At 31.3% G+C, this 23,016-nt stretch overlaps 3 protein-coding genes across 3 annotated transcripts; 2 read left to right on the forward strand and 1 right to left on the reverse strand.

Annotated features, from left to right (window-relative positions):
* The first annotated feature begins 2,501 nt into the window (after positions 1-2,501).
* Positions 2,502-3,018, forward strand: LOC130935571 (two-component response regulator 24-like). The gene is made up of 2 exons (XM_057865371.1): positions 2,502-2,717; positions 2,827-3,018. Exons 1-2 carry the CDS (start codon positions 2,502-2,504, stop codon positions 2,992-2,994), a joined length of 384 nt encoding a protein of 127 aa, XP_057721354.1. The 3' UTR covers positions 2,995-3,018.
* Positions 3,019-3,192: 174 nt separating this feature from the next.
* On the reverse strand, positions 3,193-7,204 carry LOC130935570 (uncharacterized). Its single transcript, XM_057865370.1, has 8 exons — positions 6,563-7,204; positions 5,890-6,102; positions 5,601-5,801; positions 4,938-5,045; positions 4,683-4,820; positions 4,304-4,555; positions 3,855-4,175; positions 3,193-3,752 (listed from the first exon to the last, which is right to left on the reverse strand). The coding sequence occupies exons 1-8, from the start codon at positions 7,088-7,090 to the stop codon at positions 3,585-3,587; spliced, it is 1,929 nt and encodes a 642-aa protein (XP_057721353.1). The 5' UTR covers positions 7,091-7,204; the 3' UTR covers positions 3,193-3,584.
* Positions 7,205-12,136: 4,932 nt separating this feature from the next.
* Positions 12,137-22,442, forward strand: LOC130933265 (pleiotropic drug resistance protein 1-like). The gene is made up of 23 exons (XM_057862827.1): positions 12,137-12,618; positions 13,493-13,613; positions 13,971-14,059; positions 14,598-14,682; positions 14,807-14,966; positions 15,075-15,151; positions 15,668-15,721; positions 15,810-15,900; positions 15,994-16,295; positions 16,390-16,674; positions 16,754-17,070; positions 17,165-17,319; positions 17,482-17,585; positions 17,674-17,830; positions 17,911-18,074; positions 18,153-18,485; positions 18,582-18,872; positions 18,972-19,055; positions 19,136-19,269; positions 19,481-19,708; positions 19,787-19,958; positions 20,070-20,324; positions 22,098-22,442. Exons 1-23 carry the CDS (start codon positions 12,227-12,229, stop codon positions 22,362-22,364), a joined length of 4,317 nt encoding a protein of 1,438 aa, XP_057718810.1. The 5' UTR covers positions 12,137-12,226; the 3' UTR covers positions 22,365-22,442.
* Positions 22,443-23,016: the final 574 nt, after the last annotated feature.

A 23,016-nucleotide genomic window follows, 5' to 3' on the forward strand; every position in this document is an offset into this window, starting at 1 on the left:
AAGATAGGCTTATAAATAACATAATATATTTTGAATAAATAATTATTTCTGATAAATTGGATCACTAACAAAACTAACCACAAAAAAATTAAATTAACGTTCTATACATAAAAAATTAGTATTATTTGATAAAAATATCCAACCCTTAAATTTAAAATTGATGCTGTTAAATTTTTTATAATGTTTCCAAAATACCCTCTTTATCATTTCTTCATCTCAATCCTCTAACCTAACTGAATCTACCATACAACCCTAATAACAATCCTTAGCCTCTCACTTCACCTCCCTCGTTCTTTCTCATTCATAAATCTCAGCCGCTTAACCTCTCAATTGCTACTCTCGTTGGCTCAGCTACCTCCAGTCACCTCCAACGCCCCCAAATTGTCTACGCTAGCGTCGTCCCTACCAGATCTACTGCTTCTCGCGTCAACATCGTCCTTGCGTTGTGACCATTAAGTTGCCTGTGGTTCTGCTTCGTCGACAGCTTCTCACTGCCAGTCTCGTTGTTAACTGCTCTTTCTCGTCTCTATTTCATCTCGTCGTTGACTGCCTCACCGCCGACTGCTCCTTCTCGCTTCCTTGCTCTTTCTCGTTGGTGATTGTTTCATCGTCACTAGCAACGCCTGACTACCGTGTGTTTTTTCATTCTGAATTTAGTATTTTGGATTGTTTTTATGTTAAAATGGGAATAGAGATGTAAAAATGATATATTGAGGGTTGGTCTTATTCATTGAGAGTTATTTTTTCCTCTTTCTTTACTGCTTTTAGTCCTTAGAAATTAGCAGTTATATCTCCAACTTGTGCTGGATTTATCCTGTGCTAAGATGAGTTTATCATTTGTTTTTTTTTTTATTTTTTAGTTTTTTAACAAAATCCATGGATATTTGCTTTTTGATCGAAAGGGAATATGGAAAGTTGCGGGCTTTGGTTTGGCAAAGTAGTGAGTTGTTTTATGAGTGTATGCTTGAATTGATTCAAATGAGTGAGGGAGATTTATGGAAGTGGGGATGAGGGGCTGAATTATTAAGGTGAATTTTGGTTTTTGTTCTAAAAAGTTGTTGAAAAGTAGTGTAGATGGAGAAGGTGATAAAAAGGGTATTTGGAATTTTATAAATTTTGTAACGGAATCAATTTTAAATTTAATGAGTAAATATTTTTGTCAGATAATACAAATTTTTTATGGATATAACATCAATTTAATTTTTTTCGTAGTTAGTTTTATGGCGGTCAAATCTTTAATAATTAAAAATAATTATTTACTCATGTATTTTTATAAAGTTTAAAATTTTTTATGATACTTGTTTAAAGTTTTAAAAAATTTATCAAAGTATTTTACAATAATTAATAACATTATTTTTGAATTTATTTAATAAAATATTGGTTGAGAATAAAGTTAGATACAATGATATATGTCTAAGCTTATTTAATTTTTTTTATTAAAGCTAAATTAATAAAAAAAGAATTATGTCAGTTACTAATATAAAATATATAAAAAATATAAATACACATTAAAAATAAATTAAATTATACATATATTTATATACAAATATATTAGTCATTAATTTTAGTAACTAATTTTAGTGTATAAATAATATTTTTATAAAAAAAAAAATGCACGTCGTTATATATGTAATGTCTAACATGTATCAAATGCGGGGCCACGATAACTTATTGAAGTGTTCCTGCTCCATAATTACATAGGAAAAAAGAAAAATGAAATTGAAGAAATCTGGATTTGACGGATCAACAATTTAATAAGGAGCCAAATATAATGCAAAAAAGTGTCTTTTGCAGAATCCAAGTTAACTAAATGAGGTAAGTGGATCTAATTCGATCATAACAAAGGTAAACAAAAGTTACACACTTCCCTTTAAATTCGATACATTTTACTGACCCATTTTGACATTGTGGGCTCATAAGCCAGAAAATATTATAAAAAATCAAGAATTGATTTTATACTCTTCAATTAAAATTTTGTTGCGTGTTTTACTATTTTGAATATTGCTTTTTTACATGTTCCTATACAAAATAGGAAAAAGAAATGCCATCAGAATCCAATATAGATATATAATATATGAAATAAATCACTCCATTTTAGGAAAAGATAATATTTTTAGATTGTGGTGAACCAAGACAAGAGACAGTTTCAACCTAGCTTGCTTTCTTTTTTATATTCTTTTCAATCTTGTTTCATGGATTACTTAGCAAATTGGGAAGGATCACATCATCTATATTTATAGCACTATAACCAGCTAGCCAATTATCCATTCATCATTTGTTCCCTCCATCATCAAGGTTAGTACTACTGCTATCTATCTGAAACATTCTCTTTAAATGTTTTCTCTAATGATATTATTCAGTGTTAGTGCTACTGCTACATTATGTCCAATTTCATTTTTCATACATATTCTAATGATTATATGTGTTTCTTGTTCAGATAAAGAGAACAAAAATATCTTTTATTTCCAAATAATTTTGACCAAAACAAAGGTTAAGGCTTAATGGCACCTAATGAAGACTCAGCAACAAAATTAACAGCACTTGTTGTGGATGATGATAGACAAGTAAGGATGATTCATCAGTGGATGCTGAACAAAGTTGGAGTGAAGAATCAGGCAGCGGAGAATGGAAAAGAAGCCGTACAAATTCATTGCTCTGGTCAAGGATTTGACCTCATTCTCATGGACAAGGAAATGCCTTTGATGAATGGCATTGAGGTAGTAATAATAAATTAATAATCTGATTTATTCAATACTTTAACCTATCAAAATAATATGCATGGGCAATTACATTGAGACATAATTCTTGCACATTCTTCATATATAGGCAACAAAGGAACTTCGTTCAATGGGCATTTGTAGCAAAATTGTTGGGGTGTCATCTCACTCAGAGGAAAAGCAAATACAAGAATTTATGGAAGCAGGGCTTGATGATTATCTAGTCAAACCTTTGAACATGGCTAAGCTGCGTTCAATTCTTGATAATATCATGTGATACCAAAACTAGTAATTGATGCAAGAGACCACTCCCTACCTTTTGAGTTTTTTGTCGGTTGAATAGAAAATGACCAATGCAATTGCGAGTCTAGTTATTACTTATAGAACTACAATAATGATGGTTTCCTGTGTAGACAAAAATAGAGAGCAAACGTTGGTCAAAAATCCGTTTTACTATGGTAACTGAAACATTTTTGTGTGTAAAAACAACCAAATTTTCCTTTAAGTTGCAAAAGAATATCGATTGTTCCTGATGCTAACGGTTCAGCTCTATCAGACACAATTGATAACCAGTAAATCTTCGATACAATTAGTACATATTTAAATTTCTGTAAGTTTTGTAAAATTACACGTAAAAAATGTACAATACAATACTACTCATCCACATGGAAGATCCATAGGAAAATTTGAGGAGCTAACAATTTCATCACTCTTAGTGCACAAGATATTCTGCCGGAAAGGTTGGCATTAGCCCCAAGAAGAATGCTTGGGGTCAAGTACCTCTTACTTGGTCACTCTTTTATTTGTCATCCCCTCGGCAGTTACCATCTAGTGATAGCGATTGCAAGTGGTGACTTCATAATCCAATCATTTTTCTTCTTCCTCGGAATCCGACTTTGCGAACACTGGCTCAGGTTGAGTATCTGCATATGCTGGAGCAATGAATTTTGGATCCTTTGCTGCTGCGTCAGCATATTTCAAGATGGCTTCCCTTGGATCCTCTTCCATCCATGTCTCCTTGATCATACCTCCTTGCTGCAATTGCATTAAAATATAAGTACCTTGCATTTACATATTCTGAAGCATGAATCCGTTTAAGTCTAAGAAAAATGATGAGAAACACATGTCGACAAATACCTTCATAAGATACTGGGTTAGTAAGCTTCCTTGACTTGCACCGACCCGTCCACCAAAGCCAGGTCCTGTTATGGGAAGTTCAGGCTTGTGGGACTTCAATGGATCCTTTAATACTTTCTCCCGTTGACGCTTACGGCTTGGCTGATCTCTAAACAGTGGTAACGCATGGGGATTGTGAATGACAGGCTTTGCCTCAAAATCGTCGATTGATTTTTTCCTTGGTGCACGTGCAACACAAACAAGGGCTCCTCTTTCACTGATGGTGGGATCATATAGTATGTGAGTCCCTCCTTGGTTTTTATCACCAACCGTTGCAAAGATCTTCAGAAAAGAAAAGCAGTTCAATAAAATTATTAAGTATAAACACCAAAAATGTCCTCCTTAAAGTAAAAATAAAGCAACACAAGAATGTAATTATGGGAAGTTGGAAGAAAACTTCAAAATGTTACCTGATTCAGTTTAGGATGCCAACAACACCGAACAACACTACAAGAGGGGGATATGCCGACTCTTGAAACAAGTTCAAGGTTTGCTCTATCAAAGAAGCACAATAAACCCCCAACTGTGCTCTCTCTTTCCACAGATGTTCCAGTAAAAAATAGATTCTCACCAGGACTGAATGCAATATTTGTTTGTCCGTAATTATTTGGAAGATCCTCAAATACCTTCAATGCTTCCTTTGTTTTACGCATATCCCAAACCTGAGACATATTTCATTGGTTGGTGAAAAGTCGAGAAGATTAGTTAACAACATATGGATTCCTTATAAAGCAAGAAAACAGAAACAAATGAAGATAAGATTTTTGTGAGATATAATGGTTTACATACCTTCAGTGAACCATCAAAGCTTCTTGACAATAGGATATTCCCATCACTAGAAAATTTCAGACCAGTAATATCATCTGAATGACTTTTTTCAATATGTATATCTGGCCTACTCCCCCACCCAGGCTTAATGCTCCAAACCTGTGAAAATCAATGGGAATTCCAAGGAATATAAGGAGAAAACTAATGTTTTTTCTAGCTTAAAAAGCTAAAAGAGCAAATGTATATTGACTTTATTATAAGTGAAAATCTTTTTACCTGTATAGAACCATCTCCTATACCACCAGCAATGCGTTTACCATCATGGTCCCATGCACATGTGGTTACAGGAACTCTTCCAGGCCTTGCAAGCTTTGGTTTAATTACCTATCCTTTGAAACTTAGCAGTGTAAGTTCAAAAACGTGAATGAAATGTAAATTATTATGTTGTAAAACACAAATGATCACAACTCCATTCACACATACATAAGATGTCTCATGCATTATATCCAGTATAATTGGGTAAAGAACTGGAAACACATTAGCTGAAAATCCTGAGTCTCACAAAAACCACAAAAAATAACAATAATTAAGAAAAGGGCAATCTCATCAAAAGTAAGTACTTGCCTACTTGGTAAAAAATTGAAGCATAAAATTTCCCTCTGCATTAAGTACTTAAACAGAGCAACAAATAGACAATGCCAATAACCTTTTCACAACAACAGGTGAAATATCAGTCAATAATTCTACAAGAAATATATAAAGAAGCAGATGCTTTTGGCCTCATTTGTTTAGAGAGCTTCAATTTTTATTTCAAAAATCTATCGAAAAGATATATGATAGTAAATGCGTTTTGAAAAAAATTATGAGATATGATATTGATTATTGACCATGCATACAATTTGTCATTGAAGATGACGAGGAAGCAGAACTTGTCCAAACCTGCTTCTGACTTTTGAAGTCATTTACATCCCATATTCGCAGTGATCCATCCTCTGATGATGTTAAGATTGTCTCTTTAGTTTTTGGATGCCACTCTCCACATGTCAATCCAGATATGTGGCCCTTGGTATTCTTTAGATCACGAATATACATGTCTCCCTTCATAAACTCTCCCAAAGTAAGCCCATCGCGATCATAAATCTGCAACAGAAGAAATATATATACAATCAGTCAAATGAAAAGCACTAAAGCATCATTTAAGTCAACAGATATGATGTAACATGCTTACCTTTGCTTGAGCTGATCCAGTCACACACAAAAACCGATCTGCTGTTGGACTCCAGCTTAAGTTGCGAACTTGATGACCTTCAGCGGGCTCCAGTTGTCGAAACGATTGCAAACGAGCATTCATTCCTTGAAAATCGTACATCCGCACTGAGTAGTCATAACTTCCAGAAAGCACTCTAGATCCAGTGTGATCTACAGCAAGAGCTGACACAACCTGTTAACAGTTTTCCCAATGTTATCATTAATATATTTCTCTACATTTCACTACAAAACAGCTGTTGATTCCCTTCACATTCTTATAATTCAAAATAAAGTAACATACTCATTCACGGTGTCTGCCTTCTAATGGATTTTACTCTAAACTTCTATACTACTGAAGTTTAAGTTACTCGTAGTAATTGTGAAACCTCTCTGGATTATTCGGCTTGTAATAGAACCCTAACACTTTCTTTTCTCTGCAGTATATTATTATAGACTTAAGCTACTGCCACAGCTAGCATCAAATCATGCTTCCTAGATTATAAAATTTTTTTAGGAAACACTTTAAATGCATAATCAAGGGATACAAAGCACACAAAAGCAAATAATCAAATTAAACCATTTCTTCTCCATTCACAATTTGTTACGCTAATTCCCAAATTAAACCCACAAACACACGTTAAGAGAGAGAATACCTTGGTGTGGCCCTTGAGGACAATCTCGTTGCTAAGTGGAATACGGAACCGGTTCCCCAACTCATCTCCGTTGGAATCATCGTCGTCGTCGGAGCTCAAATTGTTACCAGACGGCGGCGGGGGCGGCCCAATCATATCGTCGTCTTCGTCCTCATCCGCCCCCGAACCCACCCCGGGAGGTGGCGGGGGAGGCGGCCCCACCATGGCGCCATCGTCGTTATCATCCTCTGCCGTCGGAGGCGGAGGTGGCGGCGGGCCAATCTCAGAACCGCCACCACGATCAGCAAGTGTAGGGGTAGGGTTTTTAGAGGAGCGTAGGGAATTGAGCCATTCCTTAGAAGAAGAAGAGAGAGAAGGAAGAGCGCTTGCGGTTGAAGGCTTCGAAGAAGAAGAAGACGGAGGATTGGTATTAGATCGACGCGTGGCGTTGTGGATGGCTTCGAGAGGGGTCTGAGACTTGGATTGCTTGCCGAAGCTGAGAGGAAACTGAGCCCTAACGCCGTCGTATATGTCAGCTTCGTCCTCCATTTTAACTTTGATTTGCCCAACTGATATCTGGTTTATTGGGTGTGCTCTACGGCTCTACCGCCATCAAAGACGCACTGCATAACCACACAGCGATTTTTTTTTGGGTATTTTGGGTTTATGGGCCCCCATCTTTGCCGCTTGTCAGCCCTATTAACTTTTTCTTACGACACTGCCCAACTATTCAAGAACGGTCAGAAACAAGATTTCGAGAACTGTATCGGTCATTGGGCCGATATCGTAACTGGTTCGATAGTTTAATAGTTCAATTGGAATTGAATCGTGATTAAATCGATTTAATTAAATATAAAATAAAATTATTAAAAAATTAATATAAAATTTTAAATATTTAAATTAAAGTTTTTTTATAATAATTTATTTATACTTTATCAATAAAAATTTATAAATTTAAATATTAAAATTTATGGTTAAAAAAAATCAACACACACATAATTAACAAACACTAGGGATGTTCGCGGTGCGGTTTGGATCGGTTTTGAGTCAAAAACTCATCCGATCCGAACACTAATTTTACTTGCGGTGCGGTTTGGATTGGATGATGTTTTAAAAAAAATCCGATCCAATTTCAAGCGGTTTGGATTGGATTGGATTTGCGGTTTTGTAAATTAAAAAAATTAAATACATATAACAAGTCTTAACATCAAATTTTAAATAATTAACAATGACATAATAAGTCTCAACAATATCTTAAAAAACTAACGATAACATAACATAAAAATAAAATTATAGGTTAGTTAAAATAAATAATAAATAACATTTTGAACATAAACTATTTATTAAATAATAATAATACATGAATAATATAAAAATATATAATAAATTAAACATGTTATAAGTATAATTATAAATATAATAATAAAATAATAATATTATAACACATTGTGCGGTTTGGATTGGATTGGATCGGTTTTAAAAAGTAGATCCGAAATCCGATCCGATCCAGCGGTTTGTAAAAAATAAAATCCAATCAGATCCAAATTAGTGCGGTTTTAATCGGTTTCGATTTGGATTGGATTGGATGAGCGGTTTAATTTGAATCGGTTTGGATTTGAACACCCCTAACAAACACATCACATTCTAACACTAAAAAAATAAATTAGTTTCAAACACTATTTACACAAATTTTTAATTATTGAACCCAAACTTATATAAATTACATATAGTCAACAACTAAGTATTGATTATTCAACATAAATTATACAAAATTTCTATTCACATCAACAACCTAATAATACATACAGTTTTAAAATACAAAATTAACAATTATATACAAAATTCAAATTTTAGATGTCAAAATTATCAATCAATAAAATTATTTTAAAAAAATTAACTTAAAAAATATTATAAAAATAAAAAATTAACAAGAATAATTAACTCATAAGTATAGATTAACCATAATTAATTTCAGAAAAAATTTACGATTAAAGAAGTAATGGAGGAGTACTCACGAAAAAAAAAAAGACAACCGAGCAATAGAGACGTCCATAAGGAGGTGACAGTTGAGCAGTTAAACGAAGATGACGGTGATGAGAACAAGCAAGCAGAGAAGTTCGCGTTTCACGTGAGACAGAGCGAGATCAGAGCGAGAGCTTGAAGAGAGAGAAGTCGAGTAGAGACGTCCGCGACGGCGACGAGAACAAGGCCGAGCAAACGTCCACAACGGGGACGAGAACAAAGCCCAGAGACCTTCGCGACAACGATAGCATGCTCTGTATGAAATAATACCAACGATTGAAGGTACCCTCTAGCCGAGGAAAGGAGTTCCGCGATGATAATAGAGAAGGTGGTTGCAAGGGTTGCTAATGGTGAGTGTGAAGTGACTACTAAGGTTGCGCCATTTAGGATTTTTTTTTTGTCTGATGGATTAGACAAACTCTAATTCTAGGCATTATTCATGTATTATACATCCACACAATACACTCACACACACTACATGAGTTTATTTAAGGGTTCATTTTTTCTCTTGTAAGACTTGAATCCGGGTGCAGCTTCTTGTGAGACAGCAAATTCTACCCCTAACTCCAAGCTTCGGCCGCAGGATTTGGTTTAATTTGTTTATGAAGAAAGAAAGGGGTTGAGGGGGTGTTGTGCCTTTTTGAGCTTTCTGTTTTTTTTTTTTTGTTCAAAATGATAACATTTATGTTAAATAGTGAACTAGGCCTTTAAAAAATTAGTCCAGTTCATCCAGTTTATCAGTTAATTACCGATTTAGTTAATTTTTTACTAATTTTTTTAGGATGATTTTTGAGAATGATCAGATCAATCAGAAAACTGATTTTCGATTAACCCGATCAAGCCGATAAATTCGGTCTGATCCGTTTTTCAAAATTTTGGTCAGAAAACAATAAATCCATTAACCAAAATTGTTTAAAGTTGAAGCCAAATCTTAAGAGTTTTAATTTATTCTTTAAATTAATTTTTTAATTTAGGCTTTTTGCCCCTTTGTTAAACCATTTTCTATTTAAAAATTTTTAATTTATTTTATCTTTATGATATTTTAAAAATTAATATATATTATTTATTTTAATATTTAAAATATAAATATGAAAATGAATTAAAACTTTTAATTATTACTCCTAGAAAGATTTTGACAGCTACGGATAAAAACAAGTTGGACTTTATTTTTAAGAGGTCAAACTTGTAATTGTATCATCAACGTCCTACAATTTATTATGACTAATTCTATAATGTTTATAAATTTAGCGTCTAATTTTTATTTAATTTATTTTTTATAACAAATTTTAAATATTTAAAAAGTATTTGTATTTATATTTTTTAAGTTAAATATTAATTTTTAATTTTTTGACAAGTTAAACACTACTTTTTAAATACCATCGCCATTACCATTACCATTTATTATAGACTCTTTCACAAATATTAAGTTTCACATTTTGTTAAGTCTTGTTTAATATAATTAGCTTAAAGAGTATTAGAAGGTTTGAAATAAACAAAAAAGAAAAGTCTAAAAAGCAAAAAATAAATTTATAATAAAGCTATGAACCAATAAATAATTAAAAGTAACAAGAAAAAAATATATAAGTAAAATAATAAAAATAAGTAGTGCAGTCGTTACAATTTTCTTATATTTTTAATTGTTAAAAATTCAAATCCCTCATGTTACATAAGATTTTAAACTTATTTCTAACCGGCAAAATTCACCTGCTAATGCGCAACTTGGATCAAATCTCAAATCTGAATGTGTTAGAATAAAATCCTCAATATCCTAAAGAAATATTAAAAAATAAAATAAATTAACTTATCTTTTTAATTATGCGTGAGTGAAAAGAGATAAAGAAGTTCGCACGGTTATTTTATTTAATTGGCAGAATCACAGTCGTTAATAGTGGGGTTGTACTCAATTAGTTGGTGGAAAGAGATTGTGCCACCATGTTAATTTTATGATTATATTACGTGTGTATTAAAATCAGTTATTATAAAATATATGTTGGATATAAATATATATTAAAAATAAATTAAATTATATATATATTTCTCAAAAATATTATTTATATACTAAAATTAATCATTAATATATTTGTGTATTAATATATGTATGATTTAATTTATTTTTAATACATATTTATATTTTAATATGTATTTTATATTAGTGGCTGATTTTAGTGTATATATAACATTATCTAATATTTATATAGAAATATATTCGTGACTAATTTTAGTAGTTAATTTTAGTGTAAGAATAATATTTTTGTTAATTTTAATATAGGTTTAATTTTAATATCATTAATCAAAGTCCTAGCAAGTATGGTTCACATGACATAATCAATGATATCATCCAATTCAATATGTTTAATGGTTTGTCCATATGATAAGTTGATAACATGACATTAGATTGATTATTAGCACAATCTTGCTTTTTATCGATATTCCTCCAATGAAACATAAGAGAATAAGTAACCGAAAAAATCCGATATAGTGTTTTGAGTTGACCCTTTTGAAAAAGACAAATGCCAAGTTACAGGAATCATTATCACTAATATAATGCTTGCACTCGTCACTAGTGATACCTCTCAAGTAGCAGCCCATGTGAATGTATCAATAAGTAATTGGTCACTCTTTTTTTTTCCCAGATATTTTAAATTTCATTATTGAAAAATAGCACATCTGTCCATTAGGGGCTAATTTTTTTTATATTGGTTAAATATATGTGTAATACATTGTTATTAAAAAATTAGGTGTTTTTTTTAATATGGTATTTTATTCAAATCAAACTGTCCGATTTATTTAAAGAAAAAAGTGAACTACAAATCGGAGGGTCCGATTTATTTAAAAAAAAAATTACAAATCGCATGGTCTGTTTTGTATTTTTTATTTTTTTATTTTTTAAAATAAAAATCGGACGGTCCAATTTTAACATTAATTTTTTTTATTTTCGAAATCACAGATCGGACCGTCCGATTTGTGATTGTTTGGAAAAAGAATAAAACAAATCGGTGCCTCCGATTTGTAGCTCCCATAGCAAAGTTAAGCACTCATCTTCTCACATCATTGGGAGATACACTCTTCTCTCTCCCACACGAAAAAGAAAAAGTGTCCATTAGGTTGCGTTTCTTCCTGAGAACAGAATAGAACAAGATACTAGAATAAGACAGAATAAAATATTGATGAATAAAAACAAAAAAAATTTTGTGTTTTTGTATTTTATTTTGTGATAAACTAGAACAAATTATGAAAATCCAATTTATTTTCATTCAAAAAATTTGAGATTAAAAATATAATAATAAAAATAAAATATAATTATAAAAAATTAACAAAAATAATAAAAGAAAAAATAAAAAATAAGTTGTATTATTTATTAGTGTCTCTGTATCTTTTCTATCAGGATGGACACAAAATATATTAATTTAGTGTCTCTAGACACATTATCTTTGTCCATATCTCCTCTACTAAACATAATTTTGTGTCTCTATATCCCTGTCTCATGTCCTAAATAAATGCAACCTTACATCTAGGACAAAGAAGAAAGAAAGGTAGTATTTTTCTTTAAAAAGAGATTAATACAAGTTTATGGAGTATTATTAACAGAGATGGTATTAAATAATGTTTACATATATATAGCCAAAGACTAGAATCAAGGAACTACTACAAGTAATAATCATAATGGATGAAGGAGGTAGTTCCAGAGCGGGAATTCGGAGGATTAGTAGTACTAATTTTAGAGAGAGTTTCAAGAACATGTTGATAGAAAGTTCTTCATCACTTTGGAGTAACGATACCACCGGCGTGGAGATGTTTCCCAACAACTTCTCTTTTCACCAAGAAGATGAGGAAGATGATGAGGAAGCTCTCAAATGGGCTGCCATTCAGAAACTACCTACGGTTGCGCGGATGAGGAGAGGGTTGTTGGCCACCCCCGAAGGGGTGGCCGACGAGGTGTGTATACCAAAACTTAGGTTGCAAGAAAGAAGAGCTTTGCTTGAGAGATTGGTTAGAGTTGCTGGTCAAGAGGATACAGAGAACTTCTTCCTCAAACTCCAGGATCGTATTGAAAGGTAATAAGGTGAAGATTCACTTGCAGTCGACTTCAAATAAAGTTAATAGTCGAGGGTCCGTTAGGTGAAAATTTAGTCAAATAAGTTAAATCATTTAACGGTTCTTGATTATCAACTTCATGTGAAGTCGATTGCACGAGTTTTTACCAAAGTAATAATTAAGAAAGTATTTCTTTCAATATTTTAATTATAAAAAATGTTATTTGTATACTAAAATAAATTATCATATATTTTGTATATACATATATACTTACATAGTATTTAACTCATTTTTAATATGTATTTTTTATTTTAACATATATTTTATACTAATAATTAATTTTAATAATTAATTTTAGTATACACTTAGTATAATTATTTTATTACATTATTATTTTTTTTCAAAACTAATAGTTTTTTAGTCCATGCCATGAAAAATATGAGCATGGATAATTTTAAACATGTAAAATGTAAATTAACTCAATATTCACTAAAATTGATTTTTTTTTTTCAAAAATTATCCTATGTGATGGAAGAGCTATCGTATTAGTTTATATTTTCCATAGTTAAAATATTATCATTCATCTTTTTGTCAGAGAAAATAGTTTACTATAAGATTATAGAGTAAATTATTATTAATTAAATTTAATAAAAGCGTCTTTTGTCATGAGAAATGTTAGGATTTAATACTTTTTATTAATATTAATCAATATTTTAGATTAATATTTTATTTTTATACTATTATAATTTAAGATTTAGAGTTTAAAATTTAGTATAAAAATATTTTTGTGAACTAAATATTAGTTAAAAAATGATAAATTTTATTAGTGATGTATCATTACTCTTTTGTTATTGGATTTCATGGATGAGCTCTATCTTTTTGTTCTTATTTCAGGGTTGGTATTACTCTTCCAACAATAGAGGTTCGATTTGAGCATTTGAAGGTGGAAGCAGAAGTTCATCTAGGAACTAGAGCTTTGCCTACCTTCGCTAACTTCATACTCAATATAGTGCAAGTAAGATATGCATGGAAATATAATTTTTTTTTTCATTCAATTGTTTTATCAAGTGTGATATTTTATTATATACTTTTTAAGTGAAAAGATAAAAATATGAATGAAAATGTTAAACAATTGAAACAAAAAATGAGAGAATTTATTTCTCTTTACATAAACGTGTGATTGAAATATTTTAGGAACTGGATTTTTTTTTTTTTGTCTCCAATGTAAGAGTAAATTTTAATCACACTAACTAGACTTAAATACCATACATGATCACCATAAAATCCTTAGAAAACTGATTGTTTTTGTGTTTTCAATTTAGGAGAAATTCATATGAAGGAATTCTAATACACATTTTCTGTTTATGAATAGGGTTTATTAAGAACCCTTCATGTAATTCCCACCAGAAAGCAACGCATAACTATTCTCCAAGATGTTAGTGGAATTATAAGGCCAGCCAGGTAATAAAAGTATAGAAATTATTGTTCCAAGTAATGACATTAACACTGAGTGCAGTTCATAGTTTGGTTAATTCAAAAATTAAATCTGTTTTTGGGTTAATAAAAAATATAATTTAGTTAATTAATTAAATTAGTTTTATGTGATAAAACGAATTATTAATCGGTTAGATAATTTAAAAATAGGTTTTAAAAAAAATCAATTTTTTACATAGAAAAATTGGATTAAAAAAAAATTGGTTTTTAACTGGTTTAACCAATTAAAAACCGATTTTTTACCAAAAAAAATTAGTTAACCAATTTAAACATAAGAGTTGCATAAAATTTAATTTTGATTTTGATTAACCGATTAAAAACCGATTTTTAAAATTTAATTTTTGTTAACCATTTTTTAATATTATAGATATGGTTTTTAAAATTATTTTATTAAATTGGTTCAAAATGTGGTTATGATCTTTTAACCGGTTATCACAATTCAGTTATTTTATGAACACTCCTAGTGATAACTTATTTGACATGTAACAATTCCGCTTGTTTACAGAACAACATTGCTTTTGGGGGCCCCTGGCTCTGGGAAGACTACACTCCTCTTGGCTTTGGCAGGAAAACTTGATTCAAAACTAAAGGTTAAATTTTAATGTCTACTTGGGATGAATTTTAAAATATTATAAATGAAACTAAGTGATTGTAAAAGTTCTTGGAGCACATGAAATGAATCTAATTATGAAGATGTGACTTATTGTTGATCAGTTCAATGGTAAGGTTACTTATAACGGTCATGAGATGAATGAATTTGTACCTCAAAGAACAGCTGCATATGTCTCTCAGCATGATCTTCATATTGGAGAAATGACTGTTAGAGAAACACTAGCCTTCTCAGCAAGAGTACAAGGAGTTGGAATTCGTTATGGTTAGTACCCAACACATACATGGTTTTGTTTCTTTGTCAAGAAGAGTTCTTCTATCTAATGCAAAATTGAATAAAGTGCTAAAATATGTTTGGCATTTATATCTGTAGACTTGCTAGAAGAGGTGTCTAGAAGAGAAAAAGAAAAAAATATTACTCCTGATCGAGATGTTGATGTCTATATGAAGGTATATATACTTGTTTTCATTGCATCGCTTAGGTAGCATTTGGTGGAGAGACAGAGACGGAAAGACTGAGAGACAGAGACTAAGAGACAGAGATTAAAATAAATCTCAGTATTCTATTTGGTGCAAAATGGGAGACAGAAATTGAAACATGACTGAAACTCTAATTTAATTTGCACCAAGGTAAAATTGAAATTAATTAATTGAAATGAGGATATTTTAAGTATAAAATGTTATCAAAGTTTCCATCTCTATCTCTACAAATTTTAGTCTTCTGTGTCCCTACTTTTTGGAGGTACTGAAATTTTGGGGACAGAGGCAGAAATTTTAGTACTAGCCTCTGAACCAACAAACATGATACTGTGTCACAGTCTCCCGATCTCTGTCTCAGTACCTCAAAACAAACGCTATCTTAGTCTTTCTTAAATTTTGTTGAAATAATGTTAGCAAAATATTCTCTTATATTGTTATCATATTGAGGTTGATCAACTAGTTAAACTTTTGATTTATTATGATTAGGCTGTAGCAACAGAAGGCCAGAAGACAAATTTGATTACAGATTTTATTCTTAAGGTAAAAGCTATTTCACTTTAAGGTTTTCTCTGGTAATCATGAAGTCATTTTGTGTTTATTTTTTGCTTGTTTTAATTCATGTTTTCAGGTTTTGGGACTAGAAGTATGTGCTGATACTATTGTAGGAAATGCAATGCTAAGAGGTATTTCTGGTGGGCAAAGAAAACTTCTTACAACAGGTAAAACAAGAACAAGCTAGATTTCAATCATTAATGTCTAATTATCACAAACAAGAATCTAATTTTAGAAAAATTGTATATATACAAATATAGGAGAGGTGCTGGTTGGATCAGCTAGAGCTCTTTTCATGGATGAAATATCTACTGGTTTAGATAGCTCAACAACTTTTCGAGTAGTGAACTCACTGAAGCATCTCATCCACTCTCTTAAAGGAACTGCCCTTGTCTCACTCCTTCAACCAGCACCAGAGACTTACAATCTTTTTGATGACATTATTCTACTCTCTGATGGCCACATTGTATATCAAGGTCCCCGTGAACATGTTCTCGAATTTTTCGCCTTCATGGGCTTTAAATGTCCTGAGAGGAAAGGAGTTGCAGACTTTTTGCTAGAAGTAATAAATTTGAATAATGTGTTTTTTTTTTTTTATCCATAATCTGCATTATTTAATTTGATCTACACAAATTTATTATGATATGTTATAATAGGTGACATCAAGGAAAGATCAGGAACAATATTGGGTACACAAAGATCATCAACCTTATGAATTTGTGACACCAAAAGAGTTTGCTGAAGCACTGCATTCATTCCATGTTGGGATAAGCATTGATAATGAACTTGCTACACACTTTGACAAGTCTAAAAGCCACCCAGCTGCTTTGGCAACCAAACTTTATGGCATAGGAAAATGGGAACTCTTAAAAGCATGCTTCTCTAGAGAATACTTACTAATGAAGCGCAATTCATTCATTCACATCTTCAAGCTTTGCCAAGTAAGTTTTGTTTTGCCATTGCAAGGTTTCATGTTCTTTTTCAGTTAGTCCATTCCTAACTTTATACAACATGCTTTAGATTGTTGTAGTGGCCTTCATTGTAATGACGATTTTCTTCCGGACTAATATGCATCGAGATTCTGTGGTGGATGGTGGTATATATGTTGGTGCAATGTACTATTGCATTCTTCTGATTGTGCTAAATGGATTTGCTGATCTTACTGTGACAATGTCTAAGCTTCCTATGTTTTACAAGCAAAGAAACCTTCTCTTCTTCCCTTCATGGGTATATGTTCTCCCTGAGTGGATCCTAAAGCTTCCCATAACTTTCACAGAAGTGGGAATTTGGGTAGTTCTTACTTACTATGTAATTGGTTTTGATCCAGATGTTGGAAGGTAAAACAGCTCTATTTTCAAATCTTTACATGCAATACCCAATTTCAATTCTAAGTTGCTTACATGGCTGCATATATGTCTCTACTTTGTGCAGATTCTTTAGGCAGTTCCTTCTTCTTGTACTTGTTAACCAGATGGCTACTGCCGTATTCCGATTTATTGCAGCACTTGGTAGTAAAGTGGCTTTCACAATTGGCTCATTTACATTGAGCATCCTTGTTATAGTGAGTGGTTTCATCTTGTCAAAAGGTATAATAGATACCAAAAGTTATTTTTATTTGACAAACATCAATGTTTCTTTCTTCAAGAATTTTCTGTCCCTATTTTTGTCTATATCTCCATAACCAAATATCTTATTGTTCTACATTAACTTAATTTTGTTTGCTTATTTTGTTTACTTGATGAACACAGATAATATGAAAAAATGGTGGTTATGGGGATTTTGGGCATCACCTATGATGTATGGACAGAATGCCATTGTAAATAATGAGTTTCTAGGCAAGAAATGGAGACAAGTAAGTCTAATTTAGATTAAGTCATTCCATTGTGTTTTCACAAAATGATACAAACCATATAATATTTGGATATATTTTCTGATGCAAGGTTCTGCCTAACTCCACAAAACCACTAGGAATTGAAGTTTTGAAGTCCCGAGGATTCTTCACACAGTCAAATTGGTATTGGATAGGTGTTGGGGGATTGATTGGATATACAATAGTGTTCAACATTGCTTACATCCTTGCTCTTGCTTTCTTGAGTCGTGAGTTCCTTTGCTCCATTTATCACAGCAATCAAGCTCTTGTATAGTAGGTGGACTAATGTTACAAATTGATCATGCAGCAATTGTGCAGCAACATGGTGTTAAGTCAGAGCAATCGAAAAGCAATGCTCAAAAAGAAGGTGGAGTGGAGAACAATCATAACAGAAAGACAGGAATTATTCTTCCTTTTGAACCATGTGCCGTTACATTTGATGAAATAACTTACTCTGTTGATATGCCACAGGTGTGGAAAAGCACTTTGATCATAGTTCTTAGCTATTTTGAAAGTATAATTTTACTGAATTCTTGCACTGAATTATAGGAAATGAGGATCCATGGTGTTCTTGAGGACAGATTATGCCTTTTAAAGGGTATCAGTGGCACTTTTCGGCCCGGTGTTCTTACTGCTCTAATGGGTGTCACTGGTGCTGGCAAAACAACTTTGATGGATGTACTCTCTGGTAGAAAAACCGGTGGATATATCGGCGGAAGCATCACAGTTTCTGGTTATCCAAAGAATCAAGAAACCTTTGCAAGAATTTCTGGATACTGTGAACAAAATGATATCCACTCGCCAAACGTCACTGTATATGAATCATTGGTCTACTCAGCATGGCTTAGATTGTCTGCTGAAATCAATGCTGAAACCAGGAAGGTTAACCACAAATCTCTTCACTCCATGCAAAAAAAAAAAAAAATAGTTGATCTCATTTATCACTTTACTAAGTTTGGAAATGACTAGTTCTTGCAGATGTTCATTGAACAAGTCATGGAACTTGTGGAGCTGAATCTAATAAGGAATGCAATAGTTGGATTGCCAGGTGTTAATGGTCTCTCAATGGAGCAGCGCAAAAGGTTGACTATTGCAGTTGAGTTGGTGGCTAATCCTTCTATAATATTCATGGATGAACCAATTTCTGGGCTTGATGCAAGGGCTGCTGTCATTGTTATGAGAGCAGTTAGGAACATAGCAGATACTGGAAGAACAGTAGTTTGCACCATCCATCAACCTTGCATTGATATATTTGAATCTTTTGATGAGGTCTAATAGACAGAGTAAAATGTTGTGGCAACTAGCAAATTTAATTTTTGTTTGCTTTCATTAATTTGTTTCTTAATATTTAATTTTCATCAAGTGCAGCTTTTCCTAATGAAAGTAGGAGGCCAAGAAATATATGTGGGGCCACTTGGATACCAGTGTTCTCATTTGATCAATTACTTTGAGGTAGCACTTAAAAATTTAGGAACATTGTAGTTTTATCTTGCTAAAGTATTCGCTCATGTTAACACTTTTTTCTCTTACAGGAAATTCAAGGTGTCTGCAAGATTAAAGATGGTTATAATCCAGCTACATGGATGTTGGAAGTAACTTCTTTAGCAAAAGAAATGGAATTGGGAATTGATTTTGTTCAGGAGTACAAAAATTCATCGCTATATAGGTATTTTTCTCTTTTTTTATAAATATTCAAAGGTAAAAACTCGGGTGAAGTCGACTTCACGTAAAGTTGATATCTAAAAGTCGTTAGATAAAAATTTAGTTAAATCAGTCAAATCATTTAACAGCTCTCAGGTATCAACTTCACGTGAAGTCGAGTTTCCACCATAGTCAAATGGTTATTTATCTAAACTGGCCCATGTCATTTGTTTCAGGAGAAACAAAGAACTTATTAATCAATTAAGTATCCCAGTTGAAGGTTCTAAGGACCTTTATTTTCCTTCCAAGTACTCAAGGTCCTTTTTCACTCAATGCATGGCTTGCTTATGGAAGCAACATTGGTCTTATTGGCGAAATCCTCCATACACTGCTATAAGATTTCTCTACACCATCGCTGTTGCCCTGTTGTTTGGAACTGTCTTTTGGAACCTTGGCTCCAAAATGTAAGACAGACAAAATTGGAAACTAACAAAATCTAATTTATAAAGCTCTTTATATATTTCATAATCATTATATTGCAGTGAAAAACGACAGGATCTTTTCAATGCTATGGGATCCATGTATGCTGCTGTTCTTCTTCTTGGTATTAGGAATTCTAGTTCAGCACAACCATTGGTGTTTGTGGAAAGAACAGTGTTCTATAGGGAAAAAGCTGCTGGAATGTACTCAGCTTTTGCATATGCTTTTTCTCAGGTAAGTAATTTAAATTTGTAATTTTAACTTCCTCACTTGTATATAGTTTATGTGTTTATTTTGCTTTTGTGTTAATATATAATTTAATTGGTTGTTAATATTTTGTTACAGGTTGTGATTGAACTCCCTTATGTCCTTTTACAAGCTGTGGTGTATGGCATTATAGTTTATGCAATGATTGGTTTTGAGTGGACAGTCACTAAGGTTTTCTGGTACTTATTCTTTATGTACTTCACTTTCTTGTACTTCACCTATTATGGCATGATGGCTGCAGCAATGACCCCAACTCCACCAATTGCTGTTATACTTTCATCTGGATTCTATCAAGTGTGGAATCTTTTCTCAGGATTTGCAATTCCACGACCAGTAAGTTATTAGGATAATTGTTGAGGAAAAATGTTCATGATATATATAGTGTAAAATATTGTGTCTAGATAATAAATGGTTAAATTCGTCTTAAAAAATCACTCATTCTTTAAATTGGTACCAAAAAGACTTTTTTAATCAAATTCATTTTTTAAAGATTTTAAGTTAGTTACATTAGTTCTTCTATCACTTCTATTATTGATGTGGCATGTTAAGTGATACCACACTAATCACAGTACACCTGACCGTCTTAAATCTTAATTGGCTGTTAACATGATAAGTTTATGTAATTAGATCAAAATAACCTTAAATTGAGAGATCTTGACGTATTAAAATCTCTCAATTTAGAATTGATTATTTGATCTAATTTCATAAACTTATCATGTTAGCATCAAATTAGGGTTCATTATGACGTCACTTAACATGCCATACCAGCAAACTTTGAGACCATGAGCAATGAAAATGACGGAATGATTAATGTAATTAATTTAAGATAGACGAATTTGATTTAAAAAAAAAAATCTTTTTAGAAACTAATTTAAAGAACAAATAATTTTCAAGAATGAATTTGACCATTAACTAATTATTGAACATGTACATATAAATATAACGGTTCTGTTCACAAGTATCTTTAAGAATATAAAAAAAAAAAAAAAACTTTATAAAAAAGTTGATTTTTTTGTGTATTTAATATCATTGAAAACTTCAAAGGTTTATATATTTTCTATCCAATCTTTCTATTTTTTGCACTTTTAACAATTGTCCTACTTGTTAGCAAAACCTTGAACATAAACACAACTCATTATTAACCACTTATAGAGCACAAAACTGGATTATGCTTTACAAATTTATAGAATGACATTCTAATTGTATACTCCTTTGATCCTTTCAGTCTGAAATAATTATGCATATTAGTTATGAAAATGATTAAAATAATTTAATTTTAGACCAATTTAAGTGAGAATTATATTGACTAGTTATTTTATTTGTATACTTTTTCAATCTGCTTATTCTCTCTTTCATTTAATAGGGTTACTAAAAGAAAAAGTTAACTAATGCTACCTAATTTTTTTGAATTAACAAATTTTTTGAACAAAATTGAATTTTAGAAAAGAAAAATTAATTTTAAAAAATATTATGTAGACATAAAAATCAACAACTAAATCAATTATATATTTACATGAATTGTTTCATATATTTTAACATATTTCGTATTCTAATATATATTTTATATAAATAACTAATTTGATCATTAATTTTTTGTATACATACATAACATGATTTTAACATGTTTGTTATTTTATTCCTAAAAGATAACTCACTACTAATTTACTACAATATCATTTGTTATCGAAGAAAACACAATGATACTAATGTCAGGTATTGAATTATTTCTTAGTCATGATTTAGTTAGATGTGTGGTGCATATTAATTGATGATTCTTTTCCTAAGCATACAAATGCACTACATTATTAGTAGTTTTTTTAATGAATCTCGCTAGGAAACTAATAAAGTATTTGTATAATGTGTACAATGGCTATTTATTTGGTTTAATATGAATTAAAAAATGAACATTTAAATTAAAATATTACTAATTTCTCAAACACAATATACTCGTACTATCCAAAATAATCATCCGGATATCAGAAATAATAAACATCTAATATCCTACTAAATCGAACATCTCTATACTCCCATTGTACACATTATATAAATACTCTATTGACTCCCTATATATTTTTTTTTATTTTGGCTTTTGGCTTTTGGTAACAGAGAATTCCTGTGTGGTGGAGATGGTACTATTGGGGAAATCCAGTAGCTTGGACTTTGTATGGATTGGTGGCATCGCAATTTGGAGACATGCAAGACACGATAGACTTCAATGGCAAACCTACAACAGTAGAAGACTTCTTGAGAAATTATTTTGGTTTCAAGCACGATTTTTTAGGAGTGGTTGGAGCTGTAATTATAGGGTTTGCAGTTACTTTTGCATTGGTCTTTGCCATTGCCATTAAGATGTTTAACTTCCAACGACGCTAACAAATTCAATGGAAGTCAGATTGTGATGGTTAGATATTGAGTTCGTTTGGGAAACACCAAAAAGTTACTTTTTTTTAACTTTTGACTTATAGAAAGTTATATTAATGTGTTTGGTATAATTTTTTAGATAAACTTTTAACTTTTCAAAAAGTTATTTAAGAGCTTTTGAAGAAGTTAAAAAATGTGACTTCTCCTATTTTCAAAAACTATTTTATCACTCTTATTTAATGCACAACTTTAAAACAAGGACTTTTATAATAACTATCCAAACTCAAAATAACTTATTTAAAAGTTATTATTAATAAAAGTCCTTATATTTTAAGTTCTTTTTTCAAAAGAACTTATTTAAGAAGTTTAGCCAAACTTAGTAGTGTATTAATGATAATCCTCATTAATAATAAAAGATTTTGTCTATCATGTGTCTTAACTCTTAAGAATATTTTTAATGTGGAACTTTATTCAATTTTTTTTATGATAAAAAATAATTTTATATAAATTTTTTATTATAAACAGTAAATAAAAACTAAAAAAAATCTCTTTTTCCTGATTTCTAATAGAAGAGACAAATTTTGATTTTCATTATAATTTTACTTATTTAATAAATTAAAATAAAATAAATTAATCTAGTTATTAAATTGTTGTTTTTGCAATA

Source organism: Arachis stenosperma, chromosome 6 (assembly GCF_014773155.1).
Source record: "Arachis stenosperma cultivar V10309 chromosome 6, arast.V10309.gnm1.PFL2, whole genome shotgun sequence".
NCBI lineage: Eukaryota > Viridiplantae > Streptophyta > Magnoliopsida > Fabales > Fabaceae > Arachis > Arachis stenosperma.